Source organism: Kuraishia capsulata, genomic scaffold, assembly GCF_000576695.1.
Source record: "Kuraishia capsulata CBS 1993 genomic scaffold, Kuraishia_capsulata_scaffold_5, whole genome shotgun sequence".
Classification (NCBI taxonomy): Eukaryota; Fungi; Ascomycota; class Pichiomycetes; order Pichiales; family Pichiaceae; genus Kuraishia; species Kuraishia capsulata.
In genome coordinates this window covers 712,293-734,895 of record NW_019172954.1, presented here as the reverse complement: position 1 = coordinate 734,895, position 22,603 = coordinate 712,293, and the positions used below count along the sequence as shown (strand labels likewise).

Sequence of the window (22,603 nt, the reverse complement as noted above, 5' to 3'; positions counted from 1 at the left end):
TGGGCTCCTTCGGGTACAATTTCACCTCTGTCTCCACCACCATAGAGACTTTATTTCTGGCTTCATTAACCCGTGTAAAGCCGTGATTGTTAAGAGAATTGTGCTGACATACCAAAATCTCCAATGGCGCCCAATGTTCTCGTGGTATCCAATAGGGTGCCCGTCACCATCAAGAAGACACCGTCAGGTGAGTACGAGTATACCATGTCATCCGGAGGTCTTGTTACCGCTCTGCAAGGACTCAAATCCCCGTTCAAGTGGTTTGGATGGCCAGGACTAGAAGTCGCGGACGAGGACAAGGCCAAGGTCGAATCGGACCTCAAGGAGAAGTTCAAATGCTTTCCCATATGGTTGTCTGACGAGATCGCGGACCTGCACTATAACGGTTTCTCCAACAGCATTTTGTGGCCTCTTTTCCACTACCATCCAGGTGAGATGAATTTTGATGAGAATTCGTGGGTGGCTTACATCGAGGCCAATCGACTGTTTGCAGAGGCCATTGCCGAGAAGGTGGTTGACGATGATCTTGTGTGGATCCACGATTACCACCTGATGTTGCTTCCTGAGATGCTCAGGGCAATCATTGACCGCAAAGGTTTGAAGAATGTTCGTCTGGGATTTTTTTTGCACACTCCGTTCCCGTCTTCGGAGATATACCGTATTCTGCCCGTGCGGAAGGAGATACTCGAGGGAGTCCTGAGCTGCGACCTTATCGGCTTCCACACCTATGACTACGTCCGGCACTTTCTGAGTTCCGTGGAGCGTGTGGTGAAGGCGCCAACTTCACCACAGGGAGTTCGTTACAACAACCGTATGGTCAACGTGGGAGCGTATCCGATCGGAATCGACGTTGAGAAGTTCACCAGCGGAATGAAGACCGACGAGGTGATCCAACGGGTCCAGACCCTCGAGCGCAACTTCGGCCAAGGGGTCAAGCTTATTGTTGGTGTTGATAGACTAGACTATATCAAGGGTGTTCCCCAAAAGCTGCATGCTTTTGAGATCTTTCTCGAGACCCACCCGGAATGGATTGGCAAAGTCGTCCTGATCCAGATTGCTGTGCCCTCGCGCGGAGATGTTGAAGAATACCAGAATCTTAGAGCCACGGTGAATGAGCTGGTTGGCCGCATCAACGGCCGTTTTGGCACGGTTGAATTTGTACCCATCCACTTCATGCACAAGTCTGTTCCGTTTGACGAACTGATTGCCGTCTACGGAGCATGTGATGTCTGCTTCGTGAGCTCCACACGTGACGGTATGAACCTCGTGAGTTATGAGTATGTGGCCTGCCAGGAGAAGAAACACGGCTCGTTGATTCTTAGTGAGTTTGCCGGTGCTGCGCAATCCCTCAATGGCGCCTTGATCGTGAACCCATGGAACACCGAGGAATTGAGTGATGCGATCTATGAGGGCTTGACCATGTCCGACGAAAAGAGAAAGGGCAATTTCGATAAAATGTTCAAGTACATCGAAAAATACACGGCCAGTTTCTGGGGCGAGAACTTTGTGAAGGAGCTGCTGAAGATGTGAGGACGAACAAGACAAGAAAGAAGAGACCCTTTAAGTATTATTAGTATTGATCAATAAATATATAAAACGCCGCACCTGGATATTTAGCCACTGCACGACCTCACTTCCGGCCGGCGGCGATTGCCTAGGAGGGGAGACTATTCTCTTTTCTCGCCTCGCCTGCCCCTTTAGAACACCCGCGTTTCCGTACAAGCCCAATCCCGTGAAAAGCATCTACAATGGGTCAATTCCTATCGCAGCCCATCACGGAAAAACACATCAAGACGTGCGAGTTCGACAAGGTGTCGCACGTCGTGGGCGAGATGCAGGGCTACCGGCTGACTATGGAGGACGCCTACTGCGATCTGATTGTGGAACCAGATCGGGACTCTGGCAAAGCTGGATACACTGTTTTCGGAGTTTTTGATGGTCACGGTGGAGCGGATGCCTCGAAATATATAGGCGCGAGATTGCCGCAGATTATATCCGAGAGACTAGAGGCAGCTATCAATGGGATTAGCCCGAGGCAGCACCCTGAGCAAGGAGCTGAAGTTTCTACCTTGACGGCAACAATAGACACAAATACAGATACAGACACATTGATATCGACATCGGTGGCGTTGGAGAAAGATGCGACGATTTCGAGCGAAAATTCGAAAAAGCCAGCTCTGGTTGACCAGCTAGAGCTTATCACAATATTCAAATCAGCCTTCATGGTGTGCGACAATGAGCTGTACAACAAGGGCATTCGATCAGGATCAACAGCTGTGGTTGCTATTATGATTGACGGGTATCTTGTGGTGGCCAACGTTGGCGACTCGCGGTGTATTTTGAGTTGCGACAAGGGTGCTCCCAAGATGCTTTCGTTTGACCATAAGCCCAAGAATTTTGGCGAGCTTCTGCGCATCAGAAACGATGGAGGCTACGTCACTGATAACAGAGTGAATGGGGTGCTTGCACTGTCGCGGGCATTTGGCGACTTCAGTTTCAAAATGCACAACGCAAATAACCACCACAGAATAACGAATACCGCTCGGTCGGGATTGCTCAACAGAAAGGCGTTTGACTCTCTGAATACGACAAATCAGCCTTCGCAATCTCAACAGCAACAACCGCTACGTGCGGCCTCACGCCAGAAACTCACTTCTCCGGAGGAATACCAGGTGACGGTGGACCCAGAAATAATATACCACAAGCTCAACTCCAGTGATGAGTTCATCGTGCTGGCATGCGATGGAATATGGGACTGTTACAAGACGCACAAGTTGGTGCAGTTGATCAGAAACCAGTTGGCATTGGGGAAGAGACTAGACGAAATAATCGAGCTGATTCTGGAGAATTGTCTGAACATGGCTAACACCATCACGGGTATCGGGTTTGACAATATGACCATCATCATAGTTGCGCTGCACGAGAACATTGGTACTTTGGAGGATTGGTACTTGTACATGAAGAACAAAGTGCTGGATGAGAAGTTTGGCAGGCAGATATAAGGATAAGTGAAGAGAAGCTCGGCTCAGAGCCACATGCTTTGTGGTCATTCATTTCGCGCGTGTTTTATTTTATTTACCCGTTTTTGTTGGTTTTCTGAATTGGCCATCTGTAATAATGTGTAACCAATTTTTCGTTGAGTTTGAGCGTCAAATACGTGTATTTAAACCGGTAGAATCGTAGTTAGCCGTTAGCCTTTCTGCCGAACCAGCCAATGGCGTGATCTGGTCAGAGGTCCCTATCTAAACTTTTCAGACGACTTTTCTTTGATTTCATCTCGGCCCATTTCCACTCCACCGCAATTATATTCTTACAAAACCGGTAATGGTAATCTGAGGGTGCTCATAGGCATATCTCCGTCTTTAGTTTTGCATCTGTGCTGTTTTTCAGACTGGGATCACTATCGGTGAAAAAGTCTCCTGCCCCACATCCAACCAACGGCCAGATATGGCTGAAATCCAGATCTACCAGGACCCGTTGATCCTGCTGCTGAAGGATCCAGGTCTCAACAAAGATAAAGAGAAGTCTAGTAAGCTGCTCTCTTTAATAAGAGGGATTCCACAGGAACAGGTGAAACTGAAACAATCATGTCTTGATGGGTTCCAGATCCTTAGGGATCTTGAAAGAATAGGACTACGTTCCTCTACATGGCATAAGGCCTCGTTGAATTTCCAGATAGTGTCCCGAGGAGTTCATATGAGTCCGGAAGAGTTCAAAAAACGTCAACTCAATTCACAATTGGCCACGCAGATTTTGCAGAGTTGTCTTGATCTGAGACGGTTGCTTATAGATATCAGCGAAGAGGTCGAGGACTTGAACGAGTATGTCTCTAGTCTCTCGCCTCTTCAGTGCATTTCCGATCCAGGAACGATCTTATGTGAATTGAGCTTTAGGATTATTCGGCTGAAAAACAAATTGGAAGAGGAAATTTCGGTAACATACTCCAAGGCCAAGCTCATCACCATCGGAAAAGAGCTGGAGGACCATCTGTTTCTGTATGACGATAGCCACCCTCTCTCCGAGGAAACGGTTGAAAAATATACCTCATTTGTTAATCAACTATTAAAGCAACTCAATGATTGTGTTTCCCAGAACGATACCATTGGAACCATGGAATGCGTTGCAGTTGTCAATGACGTTGAAAAGATGTTCGAGGCGATGCAGTTCAAGCGAAGAGTACTCGAGCTCAAATCACCAACCAATAGTTTTATGGAGAACTCCGAAACTCTGGGCAATTCCAGCACTTACGACTCGGATGACGACTTCAGAACCCATTCTACAATGTCTAGCATTTCAAGTTTGGAGGGTTCCTACAATATGGCCAAGCCCTCTTCCAGGCCCACCTCCAGGCTATCAGCCGAATTGCCTGGCCTGATGAGTGCCTTCAAATCGCCGCAGCCACTTTCAATCGGCGAAAGATTTTCTCCGAGTCAGACGCTGAATCTTCCTGCTGCGTTTTCTGCTTTTTCACCTATAAAGGGGCCAACTTTCAAAAATGTCAAGGAGACTGGCGTTGTGCCTCAGAGTGTCACCAAGCCAAATCAGTCAATATCACAGCCACCTACTCAAACCCTGGCACCATACCCATTTCTGAAGTCAAATTCCTCACTTTGGGGCCAGTCTCTTTTGAAACCCCCGAAGGGCGGTATTTCAGAAGATAAATCTGCAAAAGAATTCATTCTGCATGATATCGACAACCTCATTGACTGAACTTCCATCACCCAAAAACTCCTACGCTCTTCACAAGAAACCATGAACTCAATCAGATTCACAAATCTTATAATATTTCATATTTACATGCATCATTCATTACCGTTCGACCTCTCCATCTAAAACGAAGCTCTAGCTCTTTCCACAGAGGAAGCAACGTTCAAGTTTGTGCTATCGTTCACTTTGAACACGTTAACCCTCAAAACTCTCGGATCGTTTCTGAGAGATCTCAGAATTTCACTCTGAACAGTTGCAGACGAGTCAAATAACATTAAAAACTGGGATCCTTGGAAATGACCATCCCCTGCCTTTCTCATGATTTTGGGGAGTGGGTTCACACCTAGAGAGATCACCTTTCTTAGCACTCCTCTATTCTCCACCACCATCTTTCCTATAGTTTTGGACACACTAGAAAAACTGTTAGAATTCATGTTGATTCCTATATGAATGTCATCCGGTCGGTCCACATCTTTGAACTAAAGGGGAATGACAGAAGCACAGAATACGTACTTGATAGCATCCAGGTGTTGCTTCACCGGGTTAGAAACACGCGCTATCGCGACTAGTTCATATAACATCCTTGCGTGGGAATAGTGTAGGATGTGGTAGGAGAATAGGATAATGTTGTCGTCGTTGAAGCTCAGAGTTTTCAGATGATTCGTGCGCAACACAGAAGTCGTGCATTCTACTAATATGCTAGAGCTTATCAGGTGCGATAAGGAAATGAATATGTAAATTTTCGAGATATCGTAAAGTTTAGTTACAATGTAGATGTTTGACACACCGAGGATAATACACTTCTGCTGAGCGACTATTCAACTTTGCACAAGATGATTCCTAGGAAAGGAATGACGAAGCTGATGACCGAAGAATAGGAGGATCATATCTCCAAGAACATGTTTCTCTGAAGACTTGTACGAAAATTGGCTCAGAAAAAGTAGATTTAATTGTACTATTCCAATATATAAAGTAAACAAAATAAACAAGAAAGAAATAAAGACAGAGAAATTGGTTATCAGATCATTGCCCAGAGCTTCGACAGCAATGATGGCTTAACTTCAGGGTCGTCGGCATGTTTCAAATCATCCTCTGTGATTTCCAGATCTTTTCTACCAGTCTCGAAATCCATATCTTTATATGAAATCCAGAACTTTTTGTGGTAGAACGAATAACCACCCCATACAATAAAGAAGATGGGAAGCATGATGTAGTCATCGATAAAGTCTCCTTTATCGAAAGGCTTCAGAGTAGACCATCCTTGAACCAAGGAAAGCACGACTCCCAAAACAACAGCGAAGAGCGATGTCAGGGGAAAGAATGGAACTTTGTAAATAATACCTTCCTTTGGATATCCATTAGCCAACCAGCCTTTTCTAAATCTGATTTGGGCAACAGCGATAGCAGTCCAGACTATGAAAGCACAGACACCTGCCAAACTGACAATGTAACTGTAGGCTGTAGAAGCACCCGAGCTAGTCGACAAAAGAGATAGAAATCCCAGCAAATGGCAAGCATGGATGCTGACGTATGGGGTACCTCTCCTGTCAGTCTTGGAAAATATCTTTGGTGCGTTTCCCTCCGTCGCAAGATTGAACAGAGATCTACTTGCAAGGTAGATGGAACTGTTGACAGAGGAAAAACAGGTGACAAGAATAATTGTTGAGGTAAAATAGCCCGCATTTGCCCAACCTGCTTTTACCAGAGCAATGGTGGCTGGAGCCTTCATGGTTTTGTTTGACAGAGATAGGTGTGGGTCGTTCCATGGGACTGTAATACCGTACGCAATTGACGCACCGAGATAAATGAAAATTATTCTCCAGATGGTCTGTCTCACAGCTATGGGTACAGCTTTCTTGGGGTTGGCAGCCTCTGATGTAGTCATGGATACTGCTTCGATACCTGAGTAGAAGGCACCAGCCCATACAAAAGAGTTGGCAATACTTTTGAAACCGTCAGGCAATGGATAATCTCTAAATGGGTTTCCAGGAGAGTGGTCGGGAATTCCTCCAGCTGCAAAAATAATTGAGAACAGGTAGACACCGCTCAGAAACATGATTTTCAGAATTGCCAAAACGTACTCACTCTCTCCAAAGGCTGTGACACCCAGCGTTTGAAAAATGGTGAAGCAAAACCAACATATCAGATACCAACCGTAGATGGGTACCTTTTCGGTATAAAAGGAAAGAATGGAAGTGAGAGATACATATTCAGCAATCATATTGCAGGCCCACAGCATGACATAACACCAGCCTATGGCAGCACCAAAACCAGGATCAACCCATCTGGAGCAGTGGATAGTGAAGTTGAAATCGTACATAGTGTTCAATTCTCCGATACAGTTCATCATAGCTATGACCAGCAATCCGACAATGCAAAATCCCACAATCAGACCTACTGGCCCACCCGAATGTAGAGCTGAACCCATGCCCACGAAGACACCTGGGCCAATGACACCTGCAAGGGCCATCATCGAGATATGCCTCGTCTTTAGACCTCTTCTGACACCCGTAAGTGGGTCGAATTTGCTCCTGATAGCGGGACCAGAGTCTGGTTGTGCTTCGTCAATTTCATAGACGGAAATGACCTCTTTTGGTGTTTTGAACTCCGACATAGGGCAGAGATTGACCAATTAGTTCGGAATGAAAGGTAGCTGACAAGTCAAAAATAATGGGAAGCGGGATACACAAAATCAAGGCGAAAAATGTACTTTTAACAAACAAGTATAGATAACGATCGTAGATAATTCTGTCCTTTTCTGGCGACTTGTCTCATAGAAGAAACCCTCTTCGCAACATTGTGATAGATAAGGGGTCCTTGGGAGCTATAACTGGGGAATAACTGGTAGATAGAACGGCAAAATCAGATAAGGTACGGTCGGATCAGTTACCCTTTTGGATAAATATGGCCTAATTTGTCTTCGAGATCGGCCGAAAATTTAGACGGTATATCCTGGCGAGGGACCGGGCTATCCTTATCTCGACTTTACATTTGCTCGCTTGTGCCAGGAGCGATCCTACCTTCCATTCATTCTCCAATAAGATCCTTATGTGAATGGAACAAATGCTTTGGTCTCCTTTTCTGATTCTCTATTGTGAGAAACAGATATGAGGAAATTGTGCCCATGGATCAGAACACTGTTACTGAATTCGCCTTAAGCGCCTTCCCGATTTGGAAATTCAATCTTGCTTATCTATTCTTGCCTTACCTGAAAACATTGATCATTCCCAACTAGTTGCAGCTCTTTTCGATAAAATCTCTAATATCAGCATTATACAACTTTTAGTTGACACCATAAAACATTTTAATAAATATAATTAGGAATATGTGACTGTAGGTGAGGGCATCCAAATTCTTTGATTGACTTCAAAACCCCAGGAAAACGGGAGCGCATGCATGGTTATCCGCATCCATACATGATGTTAATCATCAACTACAGATTAGATGCAAATGCATTTTACAAGATATGTGAATTGAAAGAGCAGAATTTTTTATTGTTTTCATTTTGTGTAACCATTATGCTATGTATGTACCAGCTAGAAAAATCGTAAGAGTTTGTCATGCAAAACCGAGAAGTAATAATAAATCGAACGAGAAGAAGAAATTTTGAGGATTGTCAACGCGTTGTTTAACATGAAATCAGGTCAACAACGTCAAGGTAGACTTCAGTACATTGGTCACCAATGGACTCATCGTACAAGTTGTAGAAAGTTCCAGACAAACATTGGTAGAAGACAGTCGTGTTACCGATGGCCAACTTGGCATCATCGGTGATGGACCAACCGGCAGCGTAGATGGCACCAGCCTGTGGTGGTGGACCGTCAAACTGGAACTGTCTGTTTGCGACGATAGAACCGACTCTTCCCTTACCATCAGTCAAAATGGAACCAGACAGAGTCAAGGACAAGGCACCGTCAGACTTGCAAGAGACTTGAGTCACTGGGTCGGAAGAAGAGGAAGAAGAGGAAGCGGCGGCAGAGGAGGAAGTAGAAGTGGCTTGGACCTGTCCGTCACTGATCTGGCTGACTCCGGTCTTGGTGCTGGTCTTGGTCTTCTTGGTCTTGGTGGTCTTGGTGGTGGTGTCAGCCTGGATTTGACCGTCACCGATTTGGGTCACAACGGCGGCAGCAGTGGTGGTGGTGGTGTCGGCTTGGATTTGACCATCACCGATCTGAGTCACAACAGCAGCAGCAGTCTTGGTGGTAGTGTCGGCTTGGATCTGACCGTCACCGATTTGAGTCACAACGGCGGCAGCAGTCTTGGTGGTGGTGTCAGCCTGAATTTGACCATCGCCAATTTGAGTCACGACAGCAGCAGCGGAAGTCTTGGTCTTGGAAGTCTTGGTGGTGGTGTCAGCCTGAATTTGACCGTCACCAATCTGAGTCACGACAGCAGCAGCGGAAGTCTTTGTGGAAGTGGTGGCCTGGATCTGACCGTCACCAATCTGAGTCACAACAGCAGCAGTGCTCTTGGTGGTAGTGTCAGCCTGAATTTGACCGTCACCGATTTGAGAAACGGCATCACGCTTGACCTTGGCAGCAGCAGTAGCAACTGGGTTGATAGCAATACCGAAAGTGCTGGAGTAGTCGGTAATAGTACCGGCGTAGTCTCCCTTAGGTGTCAAGGTTGACCATGGCTCAGATGGAATGTAGGCAGCGAGAGCAGATGAACTGAGACCCAAGGCGCACAGAAGGGAGTATTTAGTAGCTGGCATTATAATGATGTGATGAGATGTGATGAGGATGGAGAAGTTCTTCTGTCTGTTGAACTGATGATAAAGAAGAAACAAAAACCCATCATTAGAGGATCTTCCATCCCCTTTATATATTGTTCACGGCCACAACGGCCGAGTTATTTTAGGAACTCGAAAGAATGTATCTATGAAAAATGGCTGGTCATCGCGTGGGTCCCAATATCGGTTTTTTCCTAATTGGGAAATATGTAAACAGTACCAATTAGCCCGAATGCGGAAGATGATCCCCAATGTTTAAATTTAGAAGTTTTCCATGCAGGGGAAAGAATTTTTGCCGATTTCTCACGAGGATAGTCTTAATTAAATCCAAATCAGGAAGTAAACAAGAACCGCCATTTTGAATTTGAATAATATGGTTTATTTTTATCATAATGACGTGCTTGAAGTGGGCCGTTTAAGATTTGCCAGGGCAGATCCGGGCTGTGCACCTGCCCAATGAAAAGTCTGGGGTGGTTGTCATCACCAGCCATTATCGGCCAAATACCAGTAAAGATCAAGACAACTTGCCAACCTCCCTGAGGCTTTGGTCATTGACCGGATTTGATCCTATTGATCCCACAATTGTATGCTTAAAGTGGCTGGCCTGTCACACCAGCATCAATGAAGTAATGGACTGTTCCAAAACAGTTTAACTGTATCTGGTCTCAGATCTATATTTCGTCTACAATATATTTACGACTAATCTCGCAATCAATGTCGTCTTCTATGTCTCCCTCCTTGCTGATTTCCAGTATTAGCTTGAAGTGTGACTCACTCACTGGAGTCACACTCAAACGACCTCGCTTATTCAATGCGAGATCAGTAAACCTCGAATCAATCTTGAGGTCCGCTGCAGCTACCTTGTGCCTCAGTCTTCCCACGAATTTCACGGCGGGACACCACCATTTGGGTTCCTCTCTTTTGCTTTTCGGATCGAAATGGTTGGATTTCGGATCAAACTGAGACTCGTCTGGAAAGGCCTCCTGTACCACCCGTGCTATTCCAACAATTCCGGGTTTGGGACAATTCGAATGGTAAAAGAGACAAATGTCGTTAACTGCCATTGATAGCAGATTATTTCTGGCTTCATAGTTCCTCACGCCATCCCATGGTTCTCTCTCAACCTTCGCAAACTCAGAAAGAGGGAAAGCCACATCTTCCCCAGTTTTATCGTCCAATCTGGTGAGCGGTTCAGATTTGATCAGCCAAAACCGCCTGCCTTTTGAGTCTGGACTGAAAGCTGGGGGTTTTTTGAGTAGTGGTTTTTTTGGTGATTCCCCGGCAGGGCTCCGATCTGGACCCTCCTCGTTCTTCACTATTTGGGTCTCCCTCGCTTTCTTTGCTTTGGAACCACCAACAGAACCTCCTTTCCTCTTAACCATTGAAAGAATGATTGTGGCTTAAGTGATGGCCAGGATGAGTTAATCAGACCACTACAAACCTTGATTAAGAACAACAAGCCGAACTGTTGTTTTTCGCTCAAAGCCGTTGAGTGCATAGGAGCCCCGGTACAGGCCGATAACCTCGATTTACTTCGTCCCCGTGTTTTTGTAAGCAGGATTGTTCTCGGTTCGGTTCTATATAATCGGGTTTTGGCCAGTATTTCGAAATCAATTCGATCTTATTCACTTGATCTCAAATATCTTCTTCTCTGTTTCAGACGTCTCCACAATGTCAGACGCTACCGCAAGGATACTCTCTCATATGAATAAAGACCACAGTGTGGCTGTGGAGGATTACCTCAGTGTCTATGGTGGTGTAACTGTGGACAATAAGGTGGCAAATGTCAGAATGAGAGACATAGAGTTGGATCATATGACAATTGGGTTCAACCACGAGCTCATAGAGACCGAGGTGTTGAAGCCCATTCCATTTGATCCTCCAATGAAATCTTTGAGAGAGGCAAGGGAACGACTGGTGGCCATGGCCAAAGAAGCAGCAGCTAAAAGGGGATATTCACACATATCTATCAACGAGATGGTGTATCCACCCAAGCAGAATTATCCGGTTTTGGTACTCACCGTGCTTTTGATCTGGGGTTTCTTCAAACCGGATTATCTCTATGGGGTGGTTTATCCAAAGGTTCTTCCTCAGCCAGTCACCGACTTTGTGAGGTTTTTGACTCCATTCAGTTTCTACTTGATTGCATTTCTACACATTGGCGAATGTTTTCTGTGTATGAGACCAAGACTGAATAAGCACAGAGTTCCTTTAGACTTCAAGATTGAATGGATGCTGGATTGTCTTATTGAGGGATTTCCATCCTGGAAAAGATTTGACAAGTTGGTTAAGAAGTATGAGAAAGGAGAGTAAGATTTGGTTCGATTGAACATCTAGGTAGTCTTCCCTTTGAAACTGGAAGCTCACTGATTCAAATTCTTGTCCTGGATCTGGCTATATCTACCATATCCCGCGGCCAAGACCTTCCTGCGCACATATTGGGACTCAATAACTACACTAAGCATAGCAGCATAAATGAAAATGGAAAATCAAGTAAAAGAATTGAGGTTTTAACGGCGATTTTCTTCGACTTGACTTCAATCACAATTTCAAACCGAGATTTATCCGAATCAAACCGAGGGTATTCCGGGGCCTCATCTCCAAAAAAAATTTGGGAGTGATTTTTTCAGTCCAGGTAAGAAGATTTAAAAGAGATTCTTTTGTTTCCTACGACATCTCACATCAACCACTGAAATGGCACCAAGACAGTCTAAGACAGCCAAAAGGTCCAAGACCCAAAATGGCACCCGTGAGGTTACCAGCGAGGTGACGTCGGATTCGCGCGCCAGGAACCAGCTGGCTAACCAACCAAACCTTACCCCCAAATCAAGGATTCATAAGCCCAAAAAAGGAGCCCTGAAAAAGGAGCTTAAAAGAGTGGAGCTCTACGGCAAGAAGAAGAAACGTGAATATACCGAGAAAGAACTTGATTTGCCCAAATTGAACATGGCTATTAGCCCTGGTGTCGTGAAGAAGAGTGGTAAGAAAGGCAAAAAGTTCGTGGATGATCACGACACGCTGGTAATGCAAAGACTGGTGAGAACCATCAACGATGCTCAAGATTCTGTTAACGAAAGCAAACTGGAGAAAGCCAAGAGACTCGAGGAAATACGAGAGGTGAAGAGACAGGAGCTGGAGAGAAAAGAACAGGCCAAGGTCAGCAAATTAGAGGACAAAAAACAAGAATTGAAGGACAAGGCCAGTGCTGCGAGAATACTGAGGCGCAGAAATGCTAAAGGTAGATCCAAGGAGGAAATTGAGCAAGAAAAACCAAAAAAGAAGAAGGTTTCGTTCGCATGAGCATAGTTAATTCCATTCACCTGTACCAATATAGAAGAAGAAAAAAACAGAATCTGACCCCGCAATGGCCGGCTGTAACATATATCGTTTATCATTAATCGTTAACCTGAGAGAATCTGTTTGGAATCGAACACGGTCTCATCCAGTTCCCTCACCTTTAGATGTTGGCCAAAGTAAAGGAATCCATCCATATTCAGTCTGGCTTCAACAGCATCTTCAACTTGTTCGTATTTGACGTCAACCAAACCACGTTGCTGGTTTATTTGTACGGCCTTTATTTCACCAAACGGTATGAACACATCGACAACGTCTGATTGGGCTATTTTTCTGGGAAGTCGCTCTGGAAGCTGGTTAGTACCAGAATCAGTGTAGGAGATGGTACCAAAAACCATCAAAAAGAACTTACCTATGCGAATAACCGAGGAGCTCATAGGATAACAACCTTGTATGATTCTTTGAATGCTTTCGGTACGAAATGTCAAATGCTCAGAATTTTCTTAGACTTTCTTCTCATATTACTCTTATCAGTTCTCAAATGTCCCTTCTCTTTTGTGTGGTTACGAGCCCACATTGGTTACCCGGTTCACGTCACCAAGAGCAGCAGCCAGAGCGAGGATCGGTATCTCAAACTGTACTTCTTCTACCAAACGTATACACCATCTTTCGCATTTATTATTTCAATTGACTCCTCAATTTTCTATAATGAGAGTGACAGGTGTCCTCCTTGCTGCTGGATCGCTCATATCGGGAGCTGCTGCCTTCCGGGATTCTGCACCATTTCTGTTTGGATGGCCTGCGGTTGAGGAACTGTCTTATTTGACACCATTCGCGGATATCAAGGCCAAGAGCCACATCTTGTCTTCAAATATTTGTTCCACGGATGACAAGTTGGTGATTGTAACAATTCCAGGACTTTCGAAGGATTTGTTGAATGACGGGTACTTAGACACCATCAGTGACTTCATCCAATCGAAACAGAACGAAGGGGCCAAATACACGCCACATGTTCGTTACGCCCGAAACGAAGATTCTTCTCTCTCAGCACATGAATCGTGCACTGTTGACAATATTGATGTTGTCAAGGATGAGAATTGGCTGAGCAGAATGGAGGAAGCCCAAGCTCAAGCCATTTTCTTGAAGTTTCCAGAGGAGGTTTCCAAGATCAATGAGTACTTCGAGCAACTCACACTTATACTATCTTCCAAGCATAAGGTGATAGTGCAAGGACTGCCAACTTTTGCAGAACCAACTGTTCCTGCCATACAAAAGAGAGACGACACTGTCAGCGAAGAGGACTACAATAAGATCCAGCAAGAGCTGGACCAGGCCTTCCAGGAGATCGAGGACATGATCGAGTCTGAAAATTCCGACAAACCGATCTCAATTTACGAAAAATCCGTTTCCGCTGCATTCAACACCACTGATGGCTCGCTTTTCGACAAGTATTCCTACTTCACACCAGGCATCTGGATGTGCACATTGGTATCGTTGTTCCTGGTTTTTGTGTTCGGAGTAGCTCTAAACTGGCTGTCTTCGCTCCAGGTCAGCTACAGGGCTTTTGACAAGCCATTCAACGCCCGCAAGAAGACGCAGTGAACAATTTAGAGCCGTGGCATGTGGTAACGAGACTTGGCAGATACAGCTTAACAGACTTTTGACCATGTTAGTAACCTACGTAGTTTGGGCAAGCGCAAAATGACAAAATGCTGCCAATGATTTTGTAAGTCCATGACCCTTTCTCAATACACATATGGGATGATCTTATACGGCACCTGTCTCTCATATTCCTCCCAGGCCTTACCATATTTGGCCCTGCACTTGGCCTCATCTCTCGTCTGTCTGTGGATCAATAAGGACGAGAAATATATGATATAGAAGTAGGTGAGCAAAGTCTCAGTTCTGGTGGGCAGGCACCAGCTCAACGCAATGAGAATATCACCAAAGTAGTTGATGTGCTGCGATAACCCCCACCAGCCTTCGCAAAGTAGTTTGGTACCTCTGGTGGTACTTATCGACTTCATCTGGGGTAGTTTACCAGCCCTGAACTTGGACTTTTGAGAGTTGGCCGAGGAGAAAATGTAGTAGCCGAGGGCCATTATCGAGACGATCACCAAGATGAACTTATAGCCCAATTGCAAAGGTGTCAGGGCTAGATAACGAGCTTGAAGCGAGTAAGTGAATGGAACCCACGTAAGATCGCCAAAGGCAAGCATGAAGCCAAAACCGTCAGTGGTGATGTCCATCATGGTAAGAAGTCCCTCCTCGTTAGGTACAGCATCGAGAATGTAGAACCATTGCAAAGCAACCACCACAGCCATGGAATCGTAGATTGTTCCAGTAGTCTTGTACTGATGATAAAGACATGACAAGTCGAGAAGTCCCCACAGCAATAAACCTGGTCTGAGTTCACAGAACAGTTTGATGTCCCATGATCCGATGCGAGGATTCAATTCGCGTCCAATGAACCAATCAAAGAGTACATTTCCAGAGTTACCACCTGTGGCCAGAATTCTTTCTCTGGTGCCCTTTCCGTTGGGTTTTCTCAATGGAACGAACGAACCAGCGTAAACGAAACATGATAGCAACAGTGAGAATTCGAAGGAGGTCACCATCAACGGCCAGAAATTGTCGTATACATAAACCAATTCCGGCACACTTCCTCCGTGACTCAGATAGCTCGATGGCAGATACACAAACACAAATCCCACCACAGCCAGACCGTTAATTTTGTACGTGAGCTTGGTTCCGTCTCTAAGCTCCACTCCCTGGAGAGTCTTTCCAGGCAAGATCTGTCCCAGAGCTACAAGCCCAAAAAACCAAGTCAAATACCATTTCCAGGCACTAACATTGAATAGCAATTCCATGGGGTTCTTAAGGATTTTCTCTGTGAACGCCAATTGCAATTTTTCAGCGTCAACCTTGATTCCCTCGGCCTTATACACATCATTCGCGCACAGATTCAGGAACAGGACAGTTGCCGGTAAGCCCAGCGTCAACGTGACCGCTCCGACAAATCCAAAAAAGTCCTTTTCTGTAGTCTTTGGGTTCAACATCTGAAAGCTCGGTCTACGAACGAGAAGATCAACAGCTCAAGTAAACTATTGATAGTCCTCGAAAGGCAGGCATGCATTTTTATGCGAGCAAACGATGAGATTGCGGTGCCACACCAAATCGGGAGTGGCGGTGCACGGCTTGAAAAGTCACTGAACTGTTGAATGAATCTGAGCCAAGTTGGATTTCTCGTTGAACAGCTATTCCAATCAATTGCACCCATACAATCGTCCATAGCCACAACAATGGCAGACATCCCAACGTGAGTCAGGATTTCGAGGTGTGAATTGGTGAAGATCCCCGGACTAACTCTTTTGCAGGAGCGTTATCAAGAAGCTTGTCTTCTGCACTGCTATGATGATCATAGCCCCATTGTTGACGTTTTTCACGTTATCGAATGTGTTCAGTATGTTAGGAGTTTTGGTGAGATTATTGCCAGTTCAGGTTTTTGTGTTGTGTGTCTTTGACTAACCCCTCGACAGATGCCAGTTCCATTGTCTCTGGAGGTCTGGCTGCTTTAGTGGCCAACATAGTGTTGATTGGTTATATCGTTGTTGCTTTCAACGAGGATTTATCGGATGAGGAGCTGGAGAAAAAGAAGGATTGAACAAATGAATGAAATACAAAAAGGAAAACAAAAATAAAAGCTGAAAAAAGATTCACAGGAAGCATGAAAGTGGTGATGGTGCGGCTTAGGTCTACAATTTGGAGTTCTTCTGTAATAGAGGACATTGAAAATAAATGATTGTTCATTCCGCAATAGCAGTATTTGCAGGTTTGGGTATTAGGACTGGCGGAAGAATATGTTTCTATGGCCTTTAATGAGATAAAGTCGAGAGAAGCTGCAATTGTCCGTTTGACTGTTCTCCGTCACTGAGTACTAGGAAAACTCTCTGTACACACCACTTCAATGGAAATAATCATGATAGGCATCAAACTTTGCAGCCATAAATCCTGTTTGGAGCCCAAGGCTACCCACTTTGGAAAGGGCCACACTCAGAAGAGCGCACGTTAAAGCAATAGACCCGTAGGCAGCCCTTTTCCAGTTCAAAGAAAACTTATGTAGGATTCGTAACCAGCCACTGGACATATGGTAAGTCCCAACAGCTGTGAGTAATCCGAGGGCTCCGCTAGTGAATATCGGCGATCGGTTGAAGATGTGAGATATATAGGCGAGGCTCACATATGAAGAATCACCATCCACCAGCAATGGCGCCAGTCTCAAACTTGCCACATGACAGGTTAATAAAACTGTTAGTAGATATCCACTGAAAACGGATGGTGATATGCCAAACTTCTTAGAAACGACAGATTGCTTCGATCCAAAGCCGAACAGCGAGAAGAACCCACCAAGTCCGAAATCCGCATCTTTGGCCTTCTCTGCTTCGGTCATATAAGCCTTCGAACGTCTCTTCTGTTTGCCGTACTCGGAGTCGTGTTTGATCTTACGACAAATCCTCAGCAGCACCCCACTCAGCACATGGGTACCCGCGGCTCCAAGCACCATGGTCTCTTCGATGCCCGGAGCTTGGTATATCGTTCTGGCCATCGTAAATACATCCTCACCAGCACCAGGACCCGCAACAGCGGGTACAAATATCGTACTAGAAAGATGTAGAGCAGAGAAGACGGTGAACGGTATCACCGAGTACTTCTGGATACTAACGAGGTGGGGAATGACCCACGTCGCAATGGACCATTTTTTTGGTGGCGGTAATATCTCCGATTCGTCAATCTCAACAGGCTCCGGCAATAATTCTTTCAATTCTGAAGTCATTGTACTGCAGTTGTATGATCAGAAGATGTTACTTCTGGAAACAAAGCGTGTTGAAAACGTTTACTTGTCTAAGTTCCCTCGCATGAGTCCCGAGCCGCATCGTTGCTTACACACGCCCTTCAGTCTATTGGTCATTTAAAGGGCCTAGAATGGGATCTCCAATAGCACTGTTTCCAGCAATGAATGGGATTGAAATCCTCAATGCGATTACAGATGAGTAATTTATATTAGCGCGTCCTGGAAATGGAGGAAACGGAGGAAAGACCGGCACTTTGACGAGCTCTGGTGATTTGCCAAGGTGATTTCATGAGGACTTCATTTTCACCCGAGCCTCCCTCGCCAAGGTTCTTGCTTCCTCTATATCATGAGCAGACCCTTCGTTCATCTCACTGGCGTACCTATACACCATAGGCCAGTTATTGTTGGCCGCCTCAAACTTGGCTAGCCACAGTCTTGCTTTTGCAGTCTCGTCAGAAACACCTTCATTCACCTCTTCAGCAAGCGTCAACTTCATATAGACAACAGAGTTCTTCACATCGTTAAGCGACTCGTACAGCATCGCAATCTTGTACAGTATGTTTGAATCTGCTTCTGAAATGGCCAGTGCTTTCTTATATGCCTTGATGGATTCCTCAGCACCTCCCAGTCTCTCGTAACAATTTGCGAGAGCCTGCCACATCCTTTGGTCTTGCGGTTTCAAGGCACATGCTCTTTGATAGTAGTAAAGCGAGTACAGGTGCATATCCAGAACCTCGTAGGCCTGACCGAGACCATACCAGGCCCTGAAGTCTTTGTTGTTGGTATCAACAGCTCTTCTGTATGATTCTATAGCGGCATGAGAGTTTTTGAGCTCCACGAACTCGTGGCCCATGAGAGTCCATGCGGACAGACAGTTCTTGTTGAGTGATAGAGCTCTTTTGTAATACATGATAGCCTTTTCGTGCTGAAACTTGAGAGAATAGTAGTTGGCCACAATGCAACACGTTTCTGGGCGAAACTTGTCAATTGCCGAGGCAAACTGCGCCAGAAACGCAAGCTTCGATTTCTTCTCCATAACATACAATATGTTGGAGAATGCATCCAGATCGTCGAGCCGGAATGGATCATTCACCAACACATCGTCGAAGGCGTGTTCAGCTGTAGGGTAATCCATAGAGTTGTAAGATATCAGGGCCTTCTGGATTTTCAAGAAGCTAAAATTTGGAAATATCTCCAGCAAAAACTCAATATCCTGATAAACGTCTTCTGACTGCTGAAAAAACGACTGGTTGATAAACACCTTGAAGAACAGCAACATGGTTCCGTAGTTTCTGCTCGAAGAAAACCTGTGATTCTTCTCAAACCTCTCTATCATCGTCAAAGCCTCGTCAAACGTCTTGAAAGTTGATCCAAGTTGCTCCCAACAGCTCCAATTGTATGGAAAGTGCACCAATGACCTGTATAGCGACTCTCGCGCCTGGGAAATGTCTCCTTGTTTCATTTGAATTACCCCATACAGGTACAGCAGGAACGGGTCTGTCAATCTGTCAGCACTGCAATATGCTTCCAATTCGCCAGAAATCTCTGACACCTTTGGATTCGGCGCTACGCCATCTTTTCCAGTCAATATGCCCTCGCCCTGGTCACCTTTGATCTTCTCACCGTTCAAGAATGTTGAGTATAGTCTCACAAAGAGACCTTTCGCGCTCTTACAATCCTTCAAAACGTGCGCAGACCGTGCAAATTCTTTGGTGTTGAAATATGACTGTGCCAGCGTGATCTTGTCGCGTTCTAGAAACAAAAGCATTTCTTCTTGTTGTGACAGCTCCGGTAAAACCTCTGGCAGATTGCCCCGCTGTGGGTTCTTCGATCTCAGATAGACCGAATGAGCCTCTTGATTGGTCAGTGGTCTTAATCCGGTTAAAGCTTCGCTGCACCTGTAAAATCGGGGTGAAACCACCCCTTTTGTTAGTATTCCTGTTGATGTACGCGTTGTGAAAGTGCAACTTACCACTTCGTCGCGTTGTAGAGGTTGAGATCGCGCAAACAGTCTACCGACAAACGAAGAGTCTCTGTAAGCTCATTTCGCTGTTCAAAGTCCATTCCGTGGAAATAATATAAGAATATATGGAGGGAAGGTGAATGACCGTAGTATACTTTGTTGGCTTTTCCTAACAAAGAGGCATGTCTGGACTTTGGCGGTTGGTCGTGTGCCAACTCGATCTCATTGGTGAGGCTGGAGACTTATGGCGGTGAAAAGGTGATATTTCCGGAGCAGAGAAGGACAACACAAGCTAGTGTCGTACACGTTGATTCTCAAGTGATTACCATAATGGTTTCCAGTGACACACTCACAGACTATGAGGCGTATCGTGTTACGTTGAAGGAATCGCTAGTCACTGCGCAGGCGCTGTTGGCCAGCACCACTGCTTTCCACGGCCATCTGGTAGCTGGCACTGTTGACCAGATTGCGGAATCCGAACTAAAAGAGTTTCCGCGTTTGCAAAAACAGCTTGTTCGCGAGAATGTTGGCATTGTGAAGCAGCGGGACTTGCTCAAGGGTGAAATACAGACGGTTTATGATGGTTTGAAGGTGAAGAGGGCACGGTTCAACCCGATACAGGATCCCAGACTACAGAAGATTGACCGACTGGTGATGGAAAATAACCGGGTTTTGCAAGAACATGATAGTGCGCTGTTTAACTTTGAAGTTTTGGATTCGTTGGAGTTGGACGACGCAGACGACGAGTCATGGGTGAAATCGTTGGATTTATCCAAGGAAGATACCCTAGCCAAAGTCCAGAGGGATGTTGAGGACTTGATAGAAGGTGATATAGAGATCGACGAAGCAACCCAAAATGAAGAGCGCGAGATTGTTGATAGGCTAAAACAAGTTATCTCGAAAGAGCAGTTGAAACGGTTCAAATTGGCATTTATGAACGACAAGGTCTATAGTCGTGATCGTGCCACCATGACCTCTTTGAACAGCAAATGGTTGCAAAAGGTGAACAAGCTTGCAAATTTCCTTGAGAATGATTTGAAGGTGATTGTTGATGAAATAGACCAAATCAAGGCCGAGGATTATGTCAATGACGAGAAGGTACTGGTTGGATCTGGAAACCAAGACGAATTTGAGGATGACGATGAGGAAGACGAGGATGATGAACTAGAGCCTGAGAAGGCGGCCGATCAAGAAGAAGAGAAAGATTCTGAACAAAATGTTAGTCCGGAAAGAGACCAAGAGGTTGATCAGGAGGTCAATCAGGATGTAGAGGTGAGACCTCCGACTGACGATCGTGAGAGTACACGCGAAATAACACCTGATATACGCGATAGTACGGAGGAGCCAGACACAAAGGACGATCATATGGCAGTTGACGATGTTCAAGAAGAGGCAGAAGGTGAAATTTCAGACTACGAAGAGGAGGTATTGGAAGAGTAAGGAGGGGCTGGTTAAGGCTCATTGAACCAGACTAAAGCTTATCAAAGCTGATAGTACTTTGCGTCCTCTTGAATTCCAAACACCCAATTGTTTCACGACCTATTTTGGCCATCAGGCTACGGAATGTTAAGTAATATAGATCCAGAACTACGCAGTTCTGAAAACGAAATTTCGATGTACAATGACCTGTCCATAGCAATTCATGAAGAACATTGGAAATAGTCCTATCAACTCAAAAACTGAATTGCAGTTAGCCTCCAATCAACACCCCGCTCATATAGAAACACGTCTTGATTCTACCGTTTGCTGATCTGCCCTTTGTGTGCCTATAGAATGTGTTAACGGGGCAAAAAAAAACCTAGATGTGTAGGCAAATCATAGCTGGCAATCTCTAAGCAGTACTAGCAGCAGCCTCGACCTTCTCGACGTCTTTTGGAGCAATCTCTGGCTGGCCATGCAGCAAATATTGCAAGGCTTGCAAGGCTGAATCGCCTTGTGTTGTTCTCCAGTTGAAGATTCTGGCAATCTGGTATCCTGAAAACCCAGCCAGGAAGAAGTTCACGGATGCGAGAAGGTAGTTCTTTGGTTTAATAACGAATGACCATCTAGTCCAGATGACACCGGTAGCGAAGAGGGCTAAAAGGGTTGGTTAGTGCCTATACCTCGCAAAAACAGAGTCAAAACAGTCAAAAATACACAGCCCAAAAGGGCTGATCAGAATCAGATCCACGTTCCGACTCCATAGGCTTAATCGCTATACTCACCCATTTGCTGTGTACCCGAAACCACCTCGACGGGTCTTTGCATATCACTCGCACCTGCGAAAACAAGCGACCACTGTTAAGGAGTTAGAGAGAGATTTCCCACGAAAACAGTATATGATAGTCTTTGCTGATACTCACCTTGAGAACTGGAGCCTTAAATTAACAAATTTGTTAGCGCTGATTTGGAATTGAATCGGCTTCGTCGAAGACATATCGGAGTGAGGTGGCCATGGGGGTCGTTCCCCCAATGTGTTCATGCTGCCAGAATACCCCGATATATAACCCAGAAAAAACGTACCCAAAAGTGGACGGTCCTAGGACCTGTTTCTGAATTCAAAAATCTCGTAAATTTGGATGCCATTGTGCGATTCAAGTGGACGTTTGGCTCTATAAAGGGAGTTGGCGAAAGAAGCCAATTGAAGAGTCCACGATTTTTCTGACCGAAACTACCCCGCTCAGGAAAACGCATTGGGCCCCTCTCTGGGTTGGTGCACGACTTATTTGAGAGATTTGGACAAGCTTGCGTGTATCTTGGATACACTCAAGGAATGTTTTTGACTATAAGAGGTTTATAGGATATGTTTCGATTTGCAACAATTGGTGGTTGATGAGGAAACCAGAATTGTTTTCATTCTGGGTCATGTTTCGTTGAGCTGAGAGCAGATTCTGCGAGCAATCAAACTTGCCCGATCGATATCGCTAGCGGTACGACAGATATTATTTGGCAAACCGCAGTAAGCATTCACCGGTACAGGCTGTAACCGTCATGGACTGGCATAATCGATATGGCTTGTCAGTTTGAGCATTTTGATCTTTTACTGAGCACCAGTTTGCCTTGTGTACGATGTAAT

At 45.3% G+C, this 22,603-nt stretch overlaps 17 protein-coding genes across 17 annotated transcripts; 7 read left to right on the top strand and 10 right to left on the bottom strand.

The window, feature by feature from the left end:
• Positions 1-123: 123 nt before the first annotated feature.
• Positions 124-1,530, top strand: KUCA_T00004373001 (uncharacterized protein; the record flags this gene model as incomplete). Its single annotated transcript, XM_022601101.1, has 1 exon — positions 124-1,530. One exon carries the CDS (start codon positions 124-126, stop codon positions 1,528-1,530), a length of 1,407 nt encoding a protein of 468 aa, XP_022460381.1.
• Positions 1,531-1,748: 218 nt separating this feature from the next.
• KUCA_T00004372001 (uncharacterized protein) lies at positions 1,749-3,002 on the top strand (the record flags this gene model as incomplete). Its single annotated transcript, XM_022601100.1, has 1 exon — positions 1,749-3,002. One exon carries the CDS (start codon positions 1,749-1,751, stop codon positions 3,000-3,002), a length of 1,254 nt encoding a protein of 417 aa, XP_022460380.1.
• Positions 3,003-3,447: 445 nt separating this feature from the next.
• KUCA_T00004371001 (uncharacterized protein) lies at positions 3,448-4,710 on the top strand (the record flags this gene model as incomplete). The annotated part of the gene is made up of 1 exon (XM_022601099.1): positions 3,448-4,710. The coding sequence occupies one exon, from the start codon at positions 3,448-3,450 to the stop codon at positions 4,708-4,710; it is 1,263 nt and encodes a 420-aa protein (XP_022460379.1).
• Positions 4,711-4,829: 119 nt separating this feature from the next.
• KUCA_T00004370001 (uncharacterized protein) lies at positions 4,830-5,141 on the bottom strand (the record flags this gene model as incomplete). The annotated part of the gene is made up of 1 exon (XM_022601098.1): positions 4,830-5,141. The coding sequence occupies one exon, from the start codon at positions 5,139-5,141 to the stop codon at positions 4,830-4,832; it is 312 nt and encodes a 103-aa protein (XP_022460378.1).
• A 45-nt stretch (positions 5,142-5,186) lies between these two features.
• Positions 5,187-5,288, bottom strand: KUCA_T00004369001 (uncharacterized protein; the record flags this gene model as incomplete). Its single annotated transcript, XM_022601097.1, has 1 exon — positions 5,187-5,288. One exon carries the CDS (start codon positions 5,286-5,288, stop codon positions 5,187-5,189), a length of 102 nt encoding a protein of 33 aa, XP_022460377.1.
• Positions 5,289-5,725: 437 nt separating this feature from the next.
• Positions 5,726-7,321, bottom strand: KUCA_T00004368001 (uncharacterized protein; the record flags this gene model as incomplete). Its single annotated transcript, XM_022601095.1, has 1 exon — positions 5,726-7,321. The coding sequence occupies one exon, from the start codon at positions 7,319-7,321 to the stop codon at positions 5,726-5,728; it is 1,596 nt and encodes a 531-aa protein (XP_022460376.1).
• A 1,014-nt stretch (positions 7,322-8,335) lies between these two features.
• Positions 8,336-9,421, bottom strand: KUCA_T00004367001 (uncharacterized protein; the record flags this gene model as incomplete). Its single annotated transcript, XM_022601094.1, has 1 exon — positions 8,336-9,421. The coding sequence occupies one exon, from the start codon at positions 9,419-9,421 to the stop codon at positions 8,336-8,338; it is 1,086 nt and encodes a 361-aa protein (XP_022460375.1).
• Positions 9,422-10,110: 689 nt separating this feature from the next.
• Positions 10,111-10,821, bottom strand: KUCA_T00004366001 (uncharacterized protein; the record flags this gene model as incomplete). The annotated part of the gene is made up of 1 exon (XM_022601093.1): positions 10,111-10,821. One exon carries the CDS (start codon positions 10,819-10,821, stop codon positions 10,111-10,113), a length of 711 nt encoding a protein of 236 aa, XP_022460374.1.
• A 289-nt stretch (positions 10,822-11,110) lies between these two features.
• Positions 11,111-11,752, top strand: KUCA_T00004365001 (uncharacterized protein; the record flags this gene model as incomplete). The annotated part of the gene is made up of 1 exon (XM_022601092.1): positions 11,111-11,752. One exon carries the CDS (start codon positions 11,111-11,113, stop codon positions 11,750-11,752), a length of 642 nt encoding a protein of 213 aa, XP_022460373.1.
• A 381-nt stretch (positions 11,753-12,133) lies between these two features.
• Positions 12,134-12,739, top strand: KUCA_T00004364001 (uncharacterized protein; the record flags this gene model as incomplete). The annotated part of the gene is made up of 1 exon (XM_022601091.1): positions 12,134-12,739. The coding sequence occupies one exon, from the start codon at positions 12,134-12,136 to the stop codon at positions 12,737-12,739; it is 606 nt and encodes a 201-aa protein (XP_022460372.1).
• A 101-nt stretch (positions 12,740-12,840) lies between these two features.
• On the bottom strand, positions 12,841-13,170 carry KUCA_T00004363001 (uncharacterized protein; the record flags this gene model as incomplete). Its single annotated transcript, XM_022601090.1, has 2 exons — positions 12,841-13,079; positions 13,146-13,170. 2 exons carry the CDS (start codon positions 13,168-13,170, stop codon positions 12,841-12,843), a joined length of 264 nt encoding a protein of 87 aa, XP_022460371.1.
• A 271-nt stretch (positions 13,171-13,441) lies between these two features.
• On the top strand, positions 13,442-14,335 carry KUCA_T00004362001 (uncharacterized protein; the record flags this gene model as incomplete). The annotated part of the gene is made up of 1 exon (XM_022601089.1): positions 13,442-14,335. The coding sequence occupies one exon, from the start codon at positions 13,442-13,444 to the stop codon at positions 14,333-14,335; it is 894 nt and encodes a 297-aa protein (XP_022460370.1).
• Positions 14,336-14,478: 143 nt separating this feature from the next.
• On the bottom strand, positions 14,479-15,792 carry KUCA_T00004361001 (uncharacterized protein; the record flags this gene model as incomplete). The annotated part of the gene is made up of 1 exon (XM_022601088.1): positions 14,479-15,792. One exon carries the CDS (start codon positions 15,790-15,792, stop codon positions 14,479-14,481), a length of 1,314 nt encoding a protein of 437 aa, XP_022460369.1.
• A 905-nt stretch (positions 15,793-16,697) lies between these two features.
• KUCA_T00004360001 (uncharacterized protein) lies at positions 16,698-17,567 on the bottom strand (the record flags this gene model as incomplete). Its single annotated transcript, XM_022601087.1, has 1 exon — positions 16,698-17,567. The coding sequence occupies one exon, from the start codon at positions 17,565-17,567 to the stop codon at positions 16,698-16,700; it is 870 nt and encodes a 289-aa protein (XP_022460368.1).
• A 304-nt stretch (positions 17,568-17,871) lies between these two features.
• On the bottom strand, positions 17,872-19,649 carry KUCA_T00004359001 (uncharacterized protein; the record flags this gene model as incomplete). Its single annotated transcript, XM_022601086.1, has 2 exons — positions 17,872-19,483; positions 19,558-19,649. 2 exons carry the CDS (start codon positions 19,647-19,649, stop codon positions 17,872-17,874), a joined length of 1,704 nt encoding a protein of 567 aa, XP_022460367.1.
• Positions 19,650-19,878: 229 nt separating this feature from the next.
• On the top strand, positions 19,879-20,988 carry KUCA_T00004358001 (uncharacterized protein; the record flags this gene model as incomplete). The annotated part of the gene is made up of 1 exon (XM_022601084.1): positions 19,879-20,988. One exon carries the CDS (start codon positions 19,879-19,881, stop codon positions 20,986-20,988), a length of 1,110 nt encoding a protein of 369 aa, XP_022460366.1.
• A 391-nt stretch (positions 20,989-21,379) lies between these two features.
• On the bottom strand, positions 21,380-22,113 carry KUCA_T00004357001 (uncharacterized protein; the record flags this gene model as incomplete). The annotated part of the gene is made up of 4 exons (XM_022601083.1): positions 21,380-21,624; positions 21,753-21,825; positions 21,891-21,905; positions 22,051-22,113. 4 exons carry the CDS (start codon positions 22,111-22,113, stop codon positions 21,380-21,382), a joined length of 396 nt encoding a protein of 131 aa, XP_022460365.1.
• Between the last annotated feature and the right edge of the window lie 490 nt (positions 22,114-22,603).